The sequence below is a fragment of the Eumetopias jubatus genome, unplaced genomic scaffold (genome assembly GCF_037043125.1).
Source record: "Eumetopias jubatus isolate StellerSeaLion01/CBP00866 unplaced genomic scaffold, mEumJub1_p1.0 scaffold_10, whole genome shotgun sequence".
NCBI lineage: Eukaryota > Metazoa > Chordata > Mammalia > Carnivora > Otariidae > Eumetopias > Eumetopias jubatus.
Window position 1 is genome coordinate 50,817,482 of NW_028274816.1, and position 13,690 is coordinate 50,831,171.

Below are 13,690 nucleotides of genomic sequence, written 5' to 3' on the forward strand. Positions count from 1 at the left end.
GAAGCCGCGCGAGGGCCGGACTACGAGTCCCAGAGTGCTCCGCGCAGGCAGCCATGTTGGTGAAGGGCGGCCGGAAAATGTGGGAATGGGTAGAGAGCCGCAGTCCATCTGAATACTCTGATTGGGCGTAGTGTGGTAAGTGGGAGGGACGTGTACCCTTTGGCTCACTCTGATTGGATGAGTCAAGGGGGAGTGTTGGGGAATTCCCCGCAGGGCGGAAGCGCCTGGGCCTCAGGCAGAGCCTAGCTACAGGCGGGCGGCCGCTGGGGCCCCTGAGGCTTCGGGGGCCATGGCCGGGGTCGCGTGCTTGGGGAAAGCTGCGGAGGCCGACGAATGGTGCGACAGCGGTCTGGGCTCTCTGGGTCCGGACGCAGCAGCCCCCGGAGGACCGGGTTTGGGCGCCGAGCTGGGCCCGGGGCTGTCGTGGGCGCCCCTCGTCTTCGGCTACGTCACTGAGGATGGGGACACGTGAGTGAACTTTAGGCTGCCAGACCCGGCCCTAGGATCCGACGTCGGATTCCCTATTAGTCTCTGACCCCGGCTTCCTAACCTTTCACTCCTAAATCTAACTTCTGATGCTCGACTTTCTGACCTCTAACCCCCAAGTCCTAACCTTTAGTAAAACCAATCTCCTATCCAACTCTGACCCTAACCCCTTAATTTCTCTGACCTTCCTTTCTTGAACTGCGGTTCATCGAGCTCCACATCCCTATCCATTGATTTACGGACCCTAGTCCTGAGACTTTTGTTAGAGCTGTGGTTCAGACAGGCCCCTCCTGACCTCCTACCTCCAAATACGATCCTTGATCCTCAGCTCCTGATTCATGCGCCTTGAACTTGTATTTCCAGAATTAATACTTGGCCTTGACTCTAAGATTCTACCTTCTGAGCACTGATCTTCAGATCTTACATTCAAAGAGAAAATGTAAGCTCCACGAGCAGGGATTGATTGGTGTTTAATATTTATTGAACACTACCACCTTCCAGGCCCTTTTTAGGTGCTGTGATAAAGCAGTGAAGAAAACAAACAAAAACTTACATCCTTGTGGAGTTTACATTCTAGGGTAGGTATATAGACAGAAGGACAGACAGACTGACAGGAAGGAAGGGAGGGAGGGAAAACAAGGAGAGACAAGGAACGAAAGAAAGGGGCAGAGAAGGAAAGGAAGAAACAAAGAAAAATGAAAAACAATATACAAGAAAGGCAGAAAAATGGTGTGTCTGAAGGGAGTAAGTTCTTTGGGGAAAAAATAAAGCAGCAAAACGAGACCAGTAGATTATCTGGGGCAGGGCTCTCGGGGTAGAAGGAACAAGAGTTGTAAGGGCCCATGAGGGATTGCACTGGGGTTTTTTGTGTATTGCTTTTGCTGTTCTATCCACAGTGACTAAACAGTGCTTGACCTATAAGAGGCACTCAGGAAATAGTGATCTTTTCAAAGACCCCCGCTTAGGTTTCAGTAATTTTCTTTATTGGTTTTCTGCTTTTTATTTCATTGATCTCTGTTCTGATTTTCATTATTGCCCTCTTCTGCTTACTTTGGGTTTAATTTGTTCTTTTTTTTTTTAGTTTCTTAAGGTGGCAGCTGAGATCATTTTGAGACTTTTCTAGTATAGATGTTTCATGCTGTAAATTTCCCATAGTAACGCTTTAGCAGTCTCTCACAAATTCTGATATGCTGTGTTTTCATGTTCATTTAGTTCAAGATACTTTGTAGTTTCTCTTTTGATTTCTTCTTTGGCCAGTGGATTATTTAGAAATATGTTATTTAGGGGTGCCTGGGTGGCGTAGTCGATTGAGCGTCTGACTCTTGGTTTCCGCTCAGGTTGTGATCTCGGGGTCCTGGGATGAGCCCCCCCGTTGGGCTCTATGCTCAGTGTGGAGTCTGCTTGGGATTCTCTCTCCCTTTTCCTCTGCCCCTCCTGCTTGTGCTCTCTCTCTCTCTAAAATAAAGGAATAATTTTTTTTTAAAGATTTATTTATTAGGGGCGCCTGGGTGGCTCAGTCATTAGGCGCCTGCCTTCGGTCATGATCCCAGGGTCCTGGGATCGAGCCCCACATCGGGCTCCCTGCTCAGTGGGGAGCCTGCTTCTCCCTCTCCCACTCCCCTGCTTATGTTCCCTCTCTCGCTGTGTCTCTCCTTGTAAAATAAATAAATAAAATCTTTAAAAAAATTATTTATTTATTTTGGGGGGTAGGGGCAGAGGTGAGGGAGAGAGAAACCCAAGCAGGCTCTGTGCGGAGCCTAATGCAGGGCTTTCATTGACCCTGAGATCCCATGACCCTGAGATCACGACCTGAGCTGAAACCAAGAGTTGGTTGCCCAATCAAATGCCACCCAGATGCCCCTAAAGAAATTAAAAAGAAGAAGAAGGAGGAGGAGGAGGGGGAGGGGGAGGGGAGGGGGAGGGGGAGGGGAGGGGGGAGGAGGAGGAGGAGGAGGAGGAGGAGGAAGAGGAGGAAGAAGAAGAAGAAGAAGAAAAGAAATATGTTATTTGGTTTCCAGATAGTTGGAAAGTCTTCCAAATATCTTTCTTTTATTGATTTCTAATTTAATTCCATCGTAGACCAAGAAGATACTTTGTATGACTTGAATCCTCTTAAATTTATTGAGAATTATTTTATGGTGCTGAACATTATGTGTGTACTTGAAAAGAATGGGTATTCTGCTGTTGTTAGGTGTAGTGTTCTCTAAATGTCAGTTAGAGGTCCTATTGGCTTATAGCTTTACCATAGTTTTATATAGCCTTGCTGATGATTTCTATCTCCTTTTTCTATCAGTTATTGGGGGGGGCATTGAAATCTCCAACAGTCATTGTGGATTTGTCTGTTTCTCCTATGCTCTGTTATTAGGGGCACAAATGTTTAGAATTATTATGTTCTCTTGCTTAATTGACCTCTTTATCATTATGAAGTAACCCTCTCTATACCTGGTAATATTCCTTGCTCTAAAGTCTAGTCTGATATTAAAATACTCACTGCTGCTTTCTTTTGACTAACTGCTGTTAGCATGGTATATCTTTTCCCACCCTTTTATTTTTAACCTATCTTTTAATACTTATATTTAAAGGGTGTTACTTGTAGGGAGCATATATAGTTGGTTTTGCTTTTTTATTCAGTCTGACAATTTCTGCCTTTTAACTGAAATGTTTAGACCATTTACATTTAATTATTGATAGAGGCATGCTTAAGTTTATCATCTTATTGCTCATTTTCTACTTAACACCTCTTCTTTGTTTACCTTTTCTTCTTTTCTACCTTCTTTTGGAACCTGTAAATTTTGTCCCGTTGTATTCTTTTGTTGGCTCATTAGCTTTATTTATTTAAGGTTTTATTTATTTTTATTTTATTTATTTTAGCAGGGGGGAGAGGGAGAGAGAATCTCAAGCAGACTCCCCACTGAGGGTGGAATCCGATGCGGGGTGTGATCTCACAACCCTGAGATCATGACCTGAGCTGAAATCAAGAGTCAGACACTTAACCGACTGAGCCACCCAGGCGCCCCTTAAGATATTGTTTTTATGTAATCGCTACACCCAACATGGGGCTTGAACTCACAACCCCGAGATCAAGAGTCACATGTTTTACCGACTGAGCCAGCCAGGAGTCCCTGGCTTTATTAGCTTTAACTCTTTGTTCTGTTGTTTAAATGGTTGGCAAACTGTGGTCTCCAGGCAAAATCTAAAGCCATCCATCTGCTTTTGTATGGCTGTAAGCTATGAATGGTTTTTACATTTTTAGTTATTTTTATTTATTTATTTATTTATTTATTTATTTATTTATTTTTAACGATTTTATTTATTTATTTGACAGAGAGAGACACAGCGAGAGAGGGGACACAAGCAGGGAGAATGGGAGAGGGAGAAGGAGGCTTCCCACTGAGCAGGGAGCCCTATGCGGAGCTCGATCCCAGGACCCTGGGATCATGACCTGAGCCGAAGGCAGACGCTTAACGACTGAGCCACCCAGGCGCCCCATTTTTTTTAAAGATCTTATTTATTTTATTTTATTTTATTTTTTTAAAGATTTTATTTATTTATTTGAGAGAGAGAGAATGAGAGATAGCACGAGAGGGAAGAGGGTCAGAGGGAGAAGCAGACTCCCTGCCGAGCAGGGAGCCTGATGCGGGACTTGATCCTGGGACTCCAGGATCATGACCTGAGCCGAAGGCAGTCGCTTAACCAACTGAGCCACCCAGGCGCCCAAGATCTTATTTATTTTAGAGAGAGAGCAAGCGAGCAAGTGCAGGGGAGTGGCAGAGAATCTCAAGCAGACTCCATGCTGAGAGAGGAGCCTGACTCGGGGCTCGATCTCATGATCCTGAGATCATGACCTGAGCTGAAACCAAGAGTCAGACACTTAACTGACTGAGCCACCCAGGTGCCCCTGAGATTTTTGTCTTTATCATTGGTTTTGAACAGGATTTTTATGTTGGGCCTTGGCATAGTTTTCTTAACATTTTTTGTTCTTGGAAGTCACTGAACTTCTTGGATCTGTGAGTTTATAGCTTTCATCTGATTTAGAAAATTTTCCAGACATTATTTCTTCAAATATTTTTTCTATCCCTCATTTAGAGACTTAAGTTTCAAATATTATCAGGCTGCTTGAAATTGTCCCATAGCTCTCTGATGTTCTTTTCATTTCTTTTTTTTTTTTTTAAGATTTTTTATGTATTTATTTGACAGAGAGAGAGCGAGAGAGGGAATACGAGCAGGGGGAGTGGGAGAGGGAGAAGCAGGCTTCCCGCTGAGCAGGGAGCCTGATGTGGGGCTCGATCCCAGGATGCTGGGATCATGACCTGAGCCGAAGGCAGACGCTTAAGGACTGAGCCGCCCAGGCGCCCCTGTTCTTTTCATTTTATTTTATTTTTTTAAAGATTTTATTTATTTATTTGAGAGAGAGAATGAGAGAGAGAGAGAGCACATGAGAGGGGGGAGGGTCAGAGGGAGAAGCAGACTCCCTGCTGAGCAGGGAGCCCGATGTGGGACTCCATCCTGGGACTCCAGGATCATGACCTGAGCCGAAGGCAGCCGCTTAACCAACTGAGCCACCTAGGCACCCTATTCTTTTCATTTTAAAATACTCTCTTTGGGGATGCCCGGCTGGCTTAGTCAGTGGACCATGCAACTCTTGATCTTGGGGTCATGAGTTCAAGCCCCACATTGGGTGTAGAGATTACTTAAAAATAAAGAAAAATATTCTCCTTGTCTTGTTTCATTCTGAATAGTTCCTATTGCACAGTCTTCAAGTTCACTAATCTTTTCTTCTGTATTGTTTAATCTGTTGCTAATTCCATCCAGTGCATTTTTCATTTCAGATGCTGCAGTTTTTATCTCTAGGAGTTTGATTTGTCTTGTCTCTACTTAACTTTTGGAATGTATGAGATTCACTTATAATGAACTCTTTTAATGTTCATGTTTGCTGATTCCAACATCTGGGTCATTTCTGGGTCAGTTTTAACTGATTGAATATTCTCATTACAGATCTTGTTTTCCTGCTTGTTTGCCAACCTGATAATCTTTGATTAAATGCCAAACATTGTGAATTTTACCTTGTTAGGCTGGCCAGTTGTGTATTCCTATAAATATTCTTTTTTTTCTTTTTTAAAGATTTTATTTATTTATTTGACAGAGAGAGACACAGCGAGAGCAGGAACACAAGCAGGGGGAGTGGGGGAGGGAGAAGCAGGCTTCCCGCAGAGCAGGGAGCCTGATGCAGGGCTCTATCCCAGGACCCTGGGATCATGACCTGAGCTGAAGGCAGACGCTCAACGACTGAGCCACCCAGGCGCCCCTTCCTATAAATATTCTTGAGTGTTGTTTTGGGCTGCAGTTAAACTACTTGTAAGTAGTTTGGTCCTTTGGGGTCTTGCTTTTATGATTTGTTAGGTGGGTCCTGACCAGTGCTCTATCTAGGGCTTATTGTTCCCCACTATTGAGGTAAGACCTTCCAGAGTCTTCTACCCAATGTCCTGTGAATTAGGGGTTTTTCCTCGTCTGACTGGTGGCAACAGGCACCATTCCTGGACCCCTGTGAGCAATGGGCATATTTCCTTAATCTGTTCCGATGGTTTCTTCCCCAGACTGGGGTAGTTTCTTCACATCCCTATACTGATCAGTCTTCTGAATACTTGAGAGGCCCCTCTGCAGATCTCTAGGGTCTTTCCCCGTTCAGGTCTCTTGGGTTCTCTGTCCCAGGACATCCCCTGCCTTGCTGTCCCCAGACTCAGCTCCGTCTCACCTCATATGCAGTGTGCCAGGGCCCTGCCTGGGTTCGCCCTGTCTGTGCCATGTCTTCTCTCAAGACCAGGAAGTGTGGCAATCAATCAAAGGTCTCACCTCACTATGTGCCCTGTCTCTCAGGGATTGCTGTCGTTCATTGCATGAGGACCAATATCCTGAAAACTGTTGTTTCCTATACTATAGTTTGTCTGATTTATTTTGGTTGATTCAGAGGGGAGGGGAATCTGGTCCCTGTTATGTCATCTTGGGAGGAAGTAGAAGTCCTACTTAATAAACACCAACTGACCAAATTCGCTGAATTAACTCTGACCTGACCCTCCTAGATTCCTGTGGTCACGGGGCCTAGCACACAGTAGGTGTTTGTTTGCTATGTTTGTTGAATGAAGGAATACAGGAATACTTGACTTTTTTTTTTTTTTTAAGATTTATTTATTTATTTGAGAGAGAGAGAGAGAGAGCACGAGTCGGGGAGTGCAGAAGGAGAGGGAGAGAGAAACGCAAGCAGACGCTGCGCTGAGCACAGAGCCTGACATGGGGCTCAATCTCACTATCCTGAGATCACGACCTGAGCCGAAACCAAGAGTAGGACACTTAACAGACTGTGCCGGCCAGGCCCCCCGGGGGTCCTTAACCTCTGTCCTCTGCTCCCTGTCTTTGTCTTCAGGGCACTGCACTTGGCAGTGATTCATCAGCATGAGCCCTTCCTGGATTTCCTCCTAGGCTTCGCGGCTGGCACTGAGTACCTGGACCTGCAGAATGACCTGGGCCAGGTGAGCCACCCAGGGCCAGTATGGGGCTTGGGGCTGGGTTCTCAGTGCAACCACTAACCCCTGCCCTCTGCTCCTGCAGACAGCCCTTCACCTGGCAGCCATCCTGGGGGAGGCCTCCGCAGTGGAGAAGTTGTATACGGCGGGTGCCGGGTTGCATGTGGCGGAACGTGGGGGCCACACGGCGCTGCACCTGGCCTGCCGCATGAGGGCACATGCCTGCGCTCGTGTGCTACTCCAGCCTCGTCCCCGGTGCACCAGGGGAGCCCCCAACACCTACCTCGCTCAGGGCCCTGAGCGCACCTCTGAAGCCAACCACTCGCCTGTTGCCTTGTACCCCGAAGCCGACTCGGAGAAGGAAGATGAAGAGAGTGAGGAGGGTTGGAAGCTGCAGCTGGAGGCTGAGAACTATGAGGGTGAGGGTTTCCCAGTCACTGGGCAGGCCTGGGCTCCTGGGCAGAGTGAAAGCACTGGGCTCTGGGCTCGGTTCTCCTGACTCAAGACCCAGCCCCTTGGGAAATAACACTGAGGCTTCAGGGACCCCAGGCGTGGGGAAGGGCTCCCACTGAGGCCCCAGATTACTGAGAATCGGTCATGTGGGATTCAGGACCCGGACCACGTGGAGGCCCGAGACCGCTTGGGACGCAGACCTGTCACCCGCAGGCCTAGAACTACTAAGATCCCATTGTTGGGCCCAGGTTCCCCAGGTGGAAGGCACAGCTCACCCCAGACCTCACCGCCTCCTGCCAAAACCACAGGTCCTAGTCTGCCCAGGACAAGGGGACTCAAGGCCCGGATTCCCAGAGATTGACACTAGGTTCAGGGGCAGCCCCAGCCAGGCCACATGGGAAAAAAGAGCCCAGCTACCCAGGGCCCTGGCATCTGAGTCTCAGCTCCCCGACCCCTAAGCCCAACTACCTGGACCTAGCCCCTTCCACAGAGGGACCGAGATCACCCAGGACCCAGTGTTCAGGGCCCAGCCCACCCCCCCAAGGTCATGGGCCCTTCAACTACTCAGGATCCAGGAATCTGGGGTCCAGGTCCTTTGTGAGATAAAGACCAGAGACTCAGTCTCCCAGTCCCAAGATCCGGGCCGTGTCCAAAGCCCCCAGGCTCTTCACCCATAAGCCCCAGACATTCCACAAGCCAGGCGTTGGCACCACCAGCAAGTTCCAGACCACCAAGACTTAGGCACTGGGGGTGCAGTTGCGTCTTTGACTTACCCAGGAATTCAGGAGCTGGACCCCAAACTCAGTCCCCTCAGGCCACGAAGCCCTTCCCTATTGGCATTTGGGGCCCAGGCCCCTCACCCCCATCGCCTGACACCAGTCACTCTCTCTGCAGGCCATACCCCACTTCACGTGGCTGTCATCCACAAAGATGCAGAGATGGTCCGGCTGCTCCGGGAGGCCGGAGCAGACCTCAACAAACCGGTGAGCTGCCCTAGGGAGAAGGCGTGGCAGGGAGGGTTGCCCCCCAGAGTGGGGCAGGGCCTCCTTGACCTCTGTGCTGCTCCTTGCAGGAGCCCACGTGTGGCCGGAGCCCCCTGCACTTGGCAGTGGAGGCCCAAGCCGCCGATGTGCTGGAGCTCCTCCTGAGGGCAGGTGCCGACCCCGCCGCCCGCATGTACGGGGGCCGCACCCCACTGGGCAGCGCCACGCTCCGGCCCAACCCCATCCTCGTCCGCCTTCTCCGTGCACATGGAGCCCCTGAGCCTGAGGACGAGGATGACAGGCCAGGCCCCTGCAGCAGCAGTAGCGACAGTGACAGCGGGGACGAGGGCGTGAGTCAGGAGGAAAGACCGGGCGGCCCAGCTGGGGGGTCAGGGTGAACAGGCTGGTGGGAAGGGGGGAGAAGAGAAGTTAGGCAGCGGAGTGAGACCGACCTCGGGCCGCTGCGATCAGAGAACTCAGGCAGCGGTGCCAGGGCTGTCAGGCAGCCGTCCGGGGAGACCTGGACAGGGCTGGCGGGGAGAACGCGGGGAGTGGGGCTTGAGCAGAGGGGGAGCTCAGGCGGAGTGACCGGTAATGGCAGCGTAGGCAGTGACTGCGCTGTGGTTGACAGCGTAGGCAGTGACTGCGCTGAGCAAGAGTTGGAGAACTCAGGCGGTGGGAAGCCGACCTCGGGCAGCAGTGATTCCAACCCTGGCAGCAGTGGGGAAAGACCTTAGCCAGCAGTGAGGAGGTCGTGTTGGGGAACCCAGGCGGCAGAGACGATCCCTTGGGCAGGGGACGAGGTTGGGGGGCAGGGGTGAGGAGTCTGGGTAGAGGCGGAGGGAGGGGGCAGAGGAGGCAGACCCCAGAGGCGGTGGCGAAGCAACAGGGCTGGAGCCCGAGCAGTGGCCGGCGGCAGGAGACCATGGGTGACCTTGAACGTGGTGGTTGGCAAACTAGGAGCAGGGGATTTGAGTGGGGGGACTTGGGCTTCCAGGAAGGCCCCAGTTGCTGGGGTGGGTGGAGGAAGCTGGATGGCCAGCAAGGGGACAGCCGCCTGATCCCCTGTGCCTGCCCCCCTCTGCCCCCAGGATGAATACGACGACATCGTGGTCCACAGTGGCCGGAGCCAAAACCGGCTACCTCCCACCCCAGCCTCAAAACCTCTCCCTGATGACCCCGTCTGACCTAATTGTTAATAGAGTTTCCAGTTTAATAAAATCCCAGTTCTGACAACCAGAGACTAGACTGACGGTCACCTTTGCGGTCCTCCAGTTTATTCCTGGGTCCCTGTCCCTCCAAGATCAAGTGCCACACAAGCCTCCGTGGTTTTCTCTGTGCTTTATTCACACCGAAGGGTTGGAGTGGGTGACGCGGGAGGCCGGGTGTGCCCTGAGTCAGTGTGAGCCCAGCCCCTCTACCCAACTCAGACTCAGCCCCGGGCCCGGTCGCACGGCCCACCCTTCTTCCCGTTCCTGCAGGTTGGGGAATGGAGTGGGCTGTTTGGGGGGGTCCATAGTCCTCAGCCATAGGGTGTGTCGGGAAGGAGGACATGAGGCCGGGGGTCATCCCTCCCTCCTGATCTCCTCCCCCAGCATCTCCGTTGCCTTCTTTAGCTCCTCTCTCACGTGCTCCAGCCGCTCCATGTCGTGCTCCTGGTGGGATCAGAAATGGGCTGGTCAGCACCCACCTTCAAAGGTGGGCCACCCCAGTGGTCACCCGTGAATGTGGGCCGTGTCACTTTGCACAACGGCAGCCAGCAGTGGTCATCCTGGTCCCCATGGACCGCGAAGGGGGCCGCAGTGGAAGAGTTACGTTGGCCAACGCAACCGGCAGTGCGGTCCGTGTTGACTGCCTAGCCATCAGCAGCAGAGAGGACTCGGAAAGGTGCCCAACTTGGATGCCACGACCCCTTTGTGAGGTGCTGGCCGTTTTGGCCACTGCCACCAACCGTGGGGACATCATCCCACTTCCCACGACTCAGCAGTGGTGTCCATCTCTAGTCCGGTGAACCGAGCACAACAGCCCCTTCCCATGTGGCCAGACGGCTGCTTACAGAGCACAGGGGTGGCTAACTCCGACCCTTCTCTGCCACACTCGGGGCCGTCTTGGTTACTGTCATCTCAGCCAGCCTGAGCATCTCGGTCCAGCAGAGGCTGCTGCCTCGTCCCGGTGTCAGTCCTGGTCACTATGATCCATTTGTGGTGGATCTTGGCTGTTTATGGCCCAACGCTGGTACATGTTTGGTCGTAACCCACCGGCCATTTGGTCCACCCCACTTGCCCACCGCCTCCTCCGCTCACCTCCCTCTCTGGAGCCTCTTCCTTCTCCTCCTGCTTGGGCTCGGCTTCTGGCTGCTGGTGGCGGTGGTGGTGCGGTGAGTGCTCGTGCCCCCCCTCTCCGCCCCCCTGTGCCCCGTGCGGCAGGCTGCGGCCCCCGCCGAGCAGCCGCATGCCCTTCTCCTCCGCCTCCTCCTCCTCCTGGCGGAGGCGGCTGTGCAGCTGCTCCTGGATGGTCTGTGGCCGCACCTCAGACTTGGGGGCCCTCTCCGCTGCTTCCTCTTCCTCTTCCCTCACTTCCTGGCTGGGCCCCGTCTTCCCAGCCTCTTGCTTCCGGAACTCCCCAACCAGTAGGCCCTTCTCCTTGGTGGACGCACAGCCACAGGGCTCTGTCTCACACATCTCTGGCGGAAAGACAGAGGATGCTCTCTGGGCGGCAAATCGGGAAACCGAGGCCTGGGGGGAGTTCTGGGGTCTTCCCGAGGTCCCACGGGGGGGGGCTGCCCAAAACTGGGAGAGGAGGCTCAGGTCTGGGGGACATTTTCTGCCCCTCCCTCTGCAGGGAACCCCAAGGGTGGAGCTGGAGGCCAGGCTGGACACTGCGCAGTGCTGTGCCAACGCAGGCAAGGGGGCTCTGGGAGGAGACACCCCTTCCTCCAGGAAACCCTGACTGAAACCCTGGGTGGGTGGGGGCTCCCAAGAGGAACTGGGGCCTGGGCCCTGCTTACCTGTGTGGAGGAGAGCTGTGCAGGGGCTTCTCTGGGCCTGGCCCAGTGTCAGCACTTCTGTGACCACCTCGGCCAGACAGCGGGTCAGCTGGGGGTCAAGGGTCAGAGGGGAGGTTGAGGGCAGGGCAGAGCGGGCAATGAGAGCAGTTAGGGGTGTGGAGAGGAGATGATCGTGCAGGCTGGTCAGAGAGGGCCAGGGTGCGGGGGAGGTGGGGCAGGGCAAGGGGTCCGCACTCCTCACCTCTTCCTTGGAGGGTCTTGGTGCCAAGGGAGCAGCGGTGGCTGTGGAGGAAGATGGGTGCTGGGCTCGGACACCCCCATCCCACACCGGGTGCTGTCCTCGGTGCTGATCCCAGCTCCAAGATGCATCCCGTTACTCACCTGTCCCCTCCCCGAGCCTACCTTCCAGGTGTACCGTCCCCACCTGGAAGCTCAGCCCGCGAAGTCTCTAGTCTGACCCCCCTGGGTGCACCGTTCCCGCCCCTGGTCCCTCGAGTCCCTGGTCCCCGAGCTGGCCGCAGACGCCCCCTCTCCAGTTTCCGGCACTCACCCGCCCCCAGCAGCAGCACCAGCAGCAGGGCCAGCGGCAGCAACAGCAACACGGAGGGGGGCCCGCGGCGCTGCATGGTGGGGCGTCCCGACCAGGGTGCTCGGCACGGCGCGGCAGCTGCTTATAACCCGCGCCCGTGGCCCCACCGGGGAGGACGTGACATCACTACTGCCCCTTCCCCGCCCGCGGCGGGGTGACAGCTGCGGGGCGGCCACCTGCCCGAGACCCTCAATTATTCATGGGGACCCACGTCTTGCACCCGCTCCCCTCCAACTAATGGCCCCTGAGTGCCTGCATAGAGGGGAGGGTGCGTCCCCCAAACACACACAGTCTGATGAGCTTTAAGGCTGCACTGGGAAGCTGACCGGGGTTCGACTCCAACGGCAGTGAATTGCAGATAGACCTCAGGCAACGGCAACTCCTTCTCTTTGGCCATTTCCTCATCTCAAAATTTGGGTCCCCTAAACCTCTTGTTTAGGAGGTCATCCCAGTTCCACCACCAACAGCTGTGCGGCCCCGGGTAAAACTGCCGGGACTCTCTAGGGTTGGTTTCATCCTTTGTGAAATGGGGCCGGCGGCTGCGACTCCACAGGTAAGGCGTGGCGGTAGCTGAGTGCAGCTCATTTAGACAGCACTGGGCACTGGGAACTACGCAGGTCCCAGCCCCTTGCGGCTGGGAATTTTTATTGACCACCTACTCTATGCCCAGCCCTCTTACAAAGCCGGGGGCTCCAGCAGTGGACACACTTCCCTGTGCTCTTGGAGCACACATTTGAGAAGGGGCCGACGCAATACTCAACTATGCGTCAGGAAAAAGGGGAAATGACCCCCGACTCCCGCATCACATGAGCGCTGGGGGCTTTTACTCTGGCCGGTCAGGGAAGTCCTCTCGGAAGAGGGTATTTGCACCAAGGCCCGAGTGATAAAATGGAGGCAATCACGCAGGATGAAGGGAAAGCGTAGCCAGGGAAGGGACCAGCGAGGGCAAAGGTCTGAGTCGAGAATGAGTCTGCAAGGTTCGAACGGCCAGCCCCAGAGCAAGAGAGACAAGAGGCGGGTCGAGGACGAAGGCGGGGGGTGGATCACGTGGGGCTCTGTGGATCCTGGGGACCACTCTGTCCTTTCCCGAGTGAGATGGAGCAACGTGAGGGCTCCGAGCAGGGGAGGGACGTGACCTGACCCGGGCGTCCACAGGGTCGCTCTGGCTTCGTATGGGGGCCCAAGGAGCCGGGAGGCAGTGAAGAGGCTCGTCAGTCCCAGTGAACGGGACCAGGGAGGAGAGAGTAAGGGTGGCTTCTGGAGATATTCTGAAGGAGGAATGGCCAGGCTCTGCTGCCGGAAAGACTGCCACAGGTGTGAGAGGAGCTGAGGGTCACTGGACGGGCACGGCGAGGGGCAGAGCGAGTTCTGGCTTCGCTGAGGCTATGCTGTCTCCTGGACCCCTCCCTGCCGCGAGGGGTGGAGGGGTGAGGGTCAGTGCAAGGTGCCCCCTGTTCTAGAGCAAGGGGAGAGGACTTGGCATGCTCTTAGTTCCGGCGGTGGCCCCCAAGCTGCCCTCCATGTGCTCTGGGGGTTGTGGCCACGGTCCCTCCAGCCACAGCCCCTGGGATGGTTTAGCACCTCTGCCCAGCTGCCCAGCATGCCCAGCGAGTCGGCCAGGGTCCTCCGCCTGGCTCACAGATCCACAAAGGCC

The 13,690-nt window shown here is 54.0% G+C and overlaps 2 protein-coding genes across 2 annotated transcripts; one reads left to right on the forward strand and one right to left on the reverse strand.

Moving 5' to 3' along the window:
• The first annotated feature begins 225 nt into the window (after positions 1–225).
• Positions 226–9,681, forward strand: NFKBIB (NFKB inhibitor beta). Its single transcript, XM_028090630.1, has 6 exons — positions 226–468; positions 6,905–7,010; positions 7,090–7,423; positions 8,352–8,440; positions 8,530–8,790; positions 9,532–9,681. The coding sequence occupies exons 1-6, from the start codon at positions 290–292 to the stop codon at positions 9,625–9,627; spliced, it is 1,065 nt and encodes a 354-aa protein (XP_027946431.1). The 5' UTR covers positions 226–289; the 3' UTR covers positions 9,628–9,681.
• A 93-nt stretch (positions 9,682–9,774) lies between these two features.
• CCER2 (coiled-coil glutamate rich protein 2) lies at positions 9,775–13,607 on the reverse strand. Its single transcript, XM_028090633.2, has 5 exons — positions 11,998–13,607; positions 11,689–11,729; positions 11,448–11,535; positions 10,744–11,123; positions 9,775–10,095 (listed from the first exon to the last, which is right to left on the reverse strand). The coding sequence occupies exons 1-5, from the start codon at positions 12,071–12,073 to the stop codon at positions 10,006–10,008; spliced, it is 675 nt and encodes a 224-aa protein (XP_027946434.1). The 5' UTR covers positions 12,074–13,607; the 3' UTR covers positions 9,775–10,005.
• Between the last annotated feature and the right edge of the window lie 83 nt (positions 13,608–13,690).

What these genes read in the sequence shown, in the direction of transcription:
- NFKBIB (XM_028090630.1), top strand. Translation starts at nt 290, where the DNA reads ATGGCCGGGGTCGCGTGCTTGGGGAAAGCTGCGGAGGCCGACGAATGG. An exon ending in GTCACTGAGGATGGGGACAC is followed by an intron (nt 469 to 6,904) that starts GTGAGTGAACTT and finishes CTTTGTCTTCAG; the next exon opens with GGCACTGCACTTGGCAGTGA. An exon ending in GAGCAGACCTCAACAAACCG is followed by an intron (nt 8,441 to 8,529) that starts GTGAGCTGCCCT and finishes TGCTCCTTGCAG; the next exon opens with GAGCCCACGTGTGGCCGGAG.
- CCER2 (XM_028090633.2), bottom strand. Translation starts at nt 12,073, where the DNA reads ATGCAGCGCCGCGGGCCCCCCTCCGTGTTGCTGTTGCTGCCGCTGGCC. An exon ending in GGTGCTGCTGCTGGGGGCGG is followed by an intron (nt 11,730 to 11,997) that starts GTGAGTGCCGGA and finishes CTTCCTCCACAG; the next exon opens with CCACCGCTGCTCCCTTGGCA. An exon ending in AAGAGGCTCCAGAGAGGGAG is followed by an intron (nt 10,096 to 10,743) that starts GTGAGCGGAGGA and finishes TGATCCCACCAG; the next exon opens with GAGCACGACATGGAGCGGCT.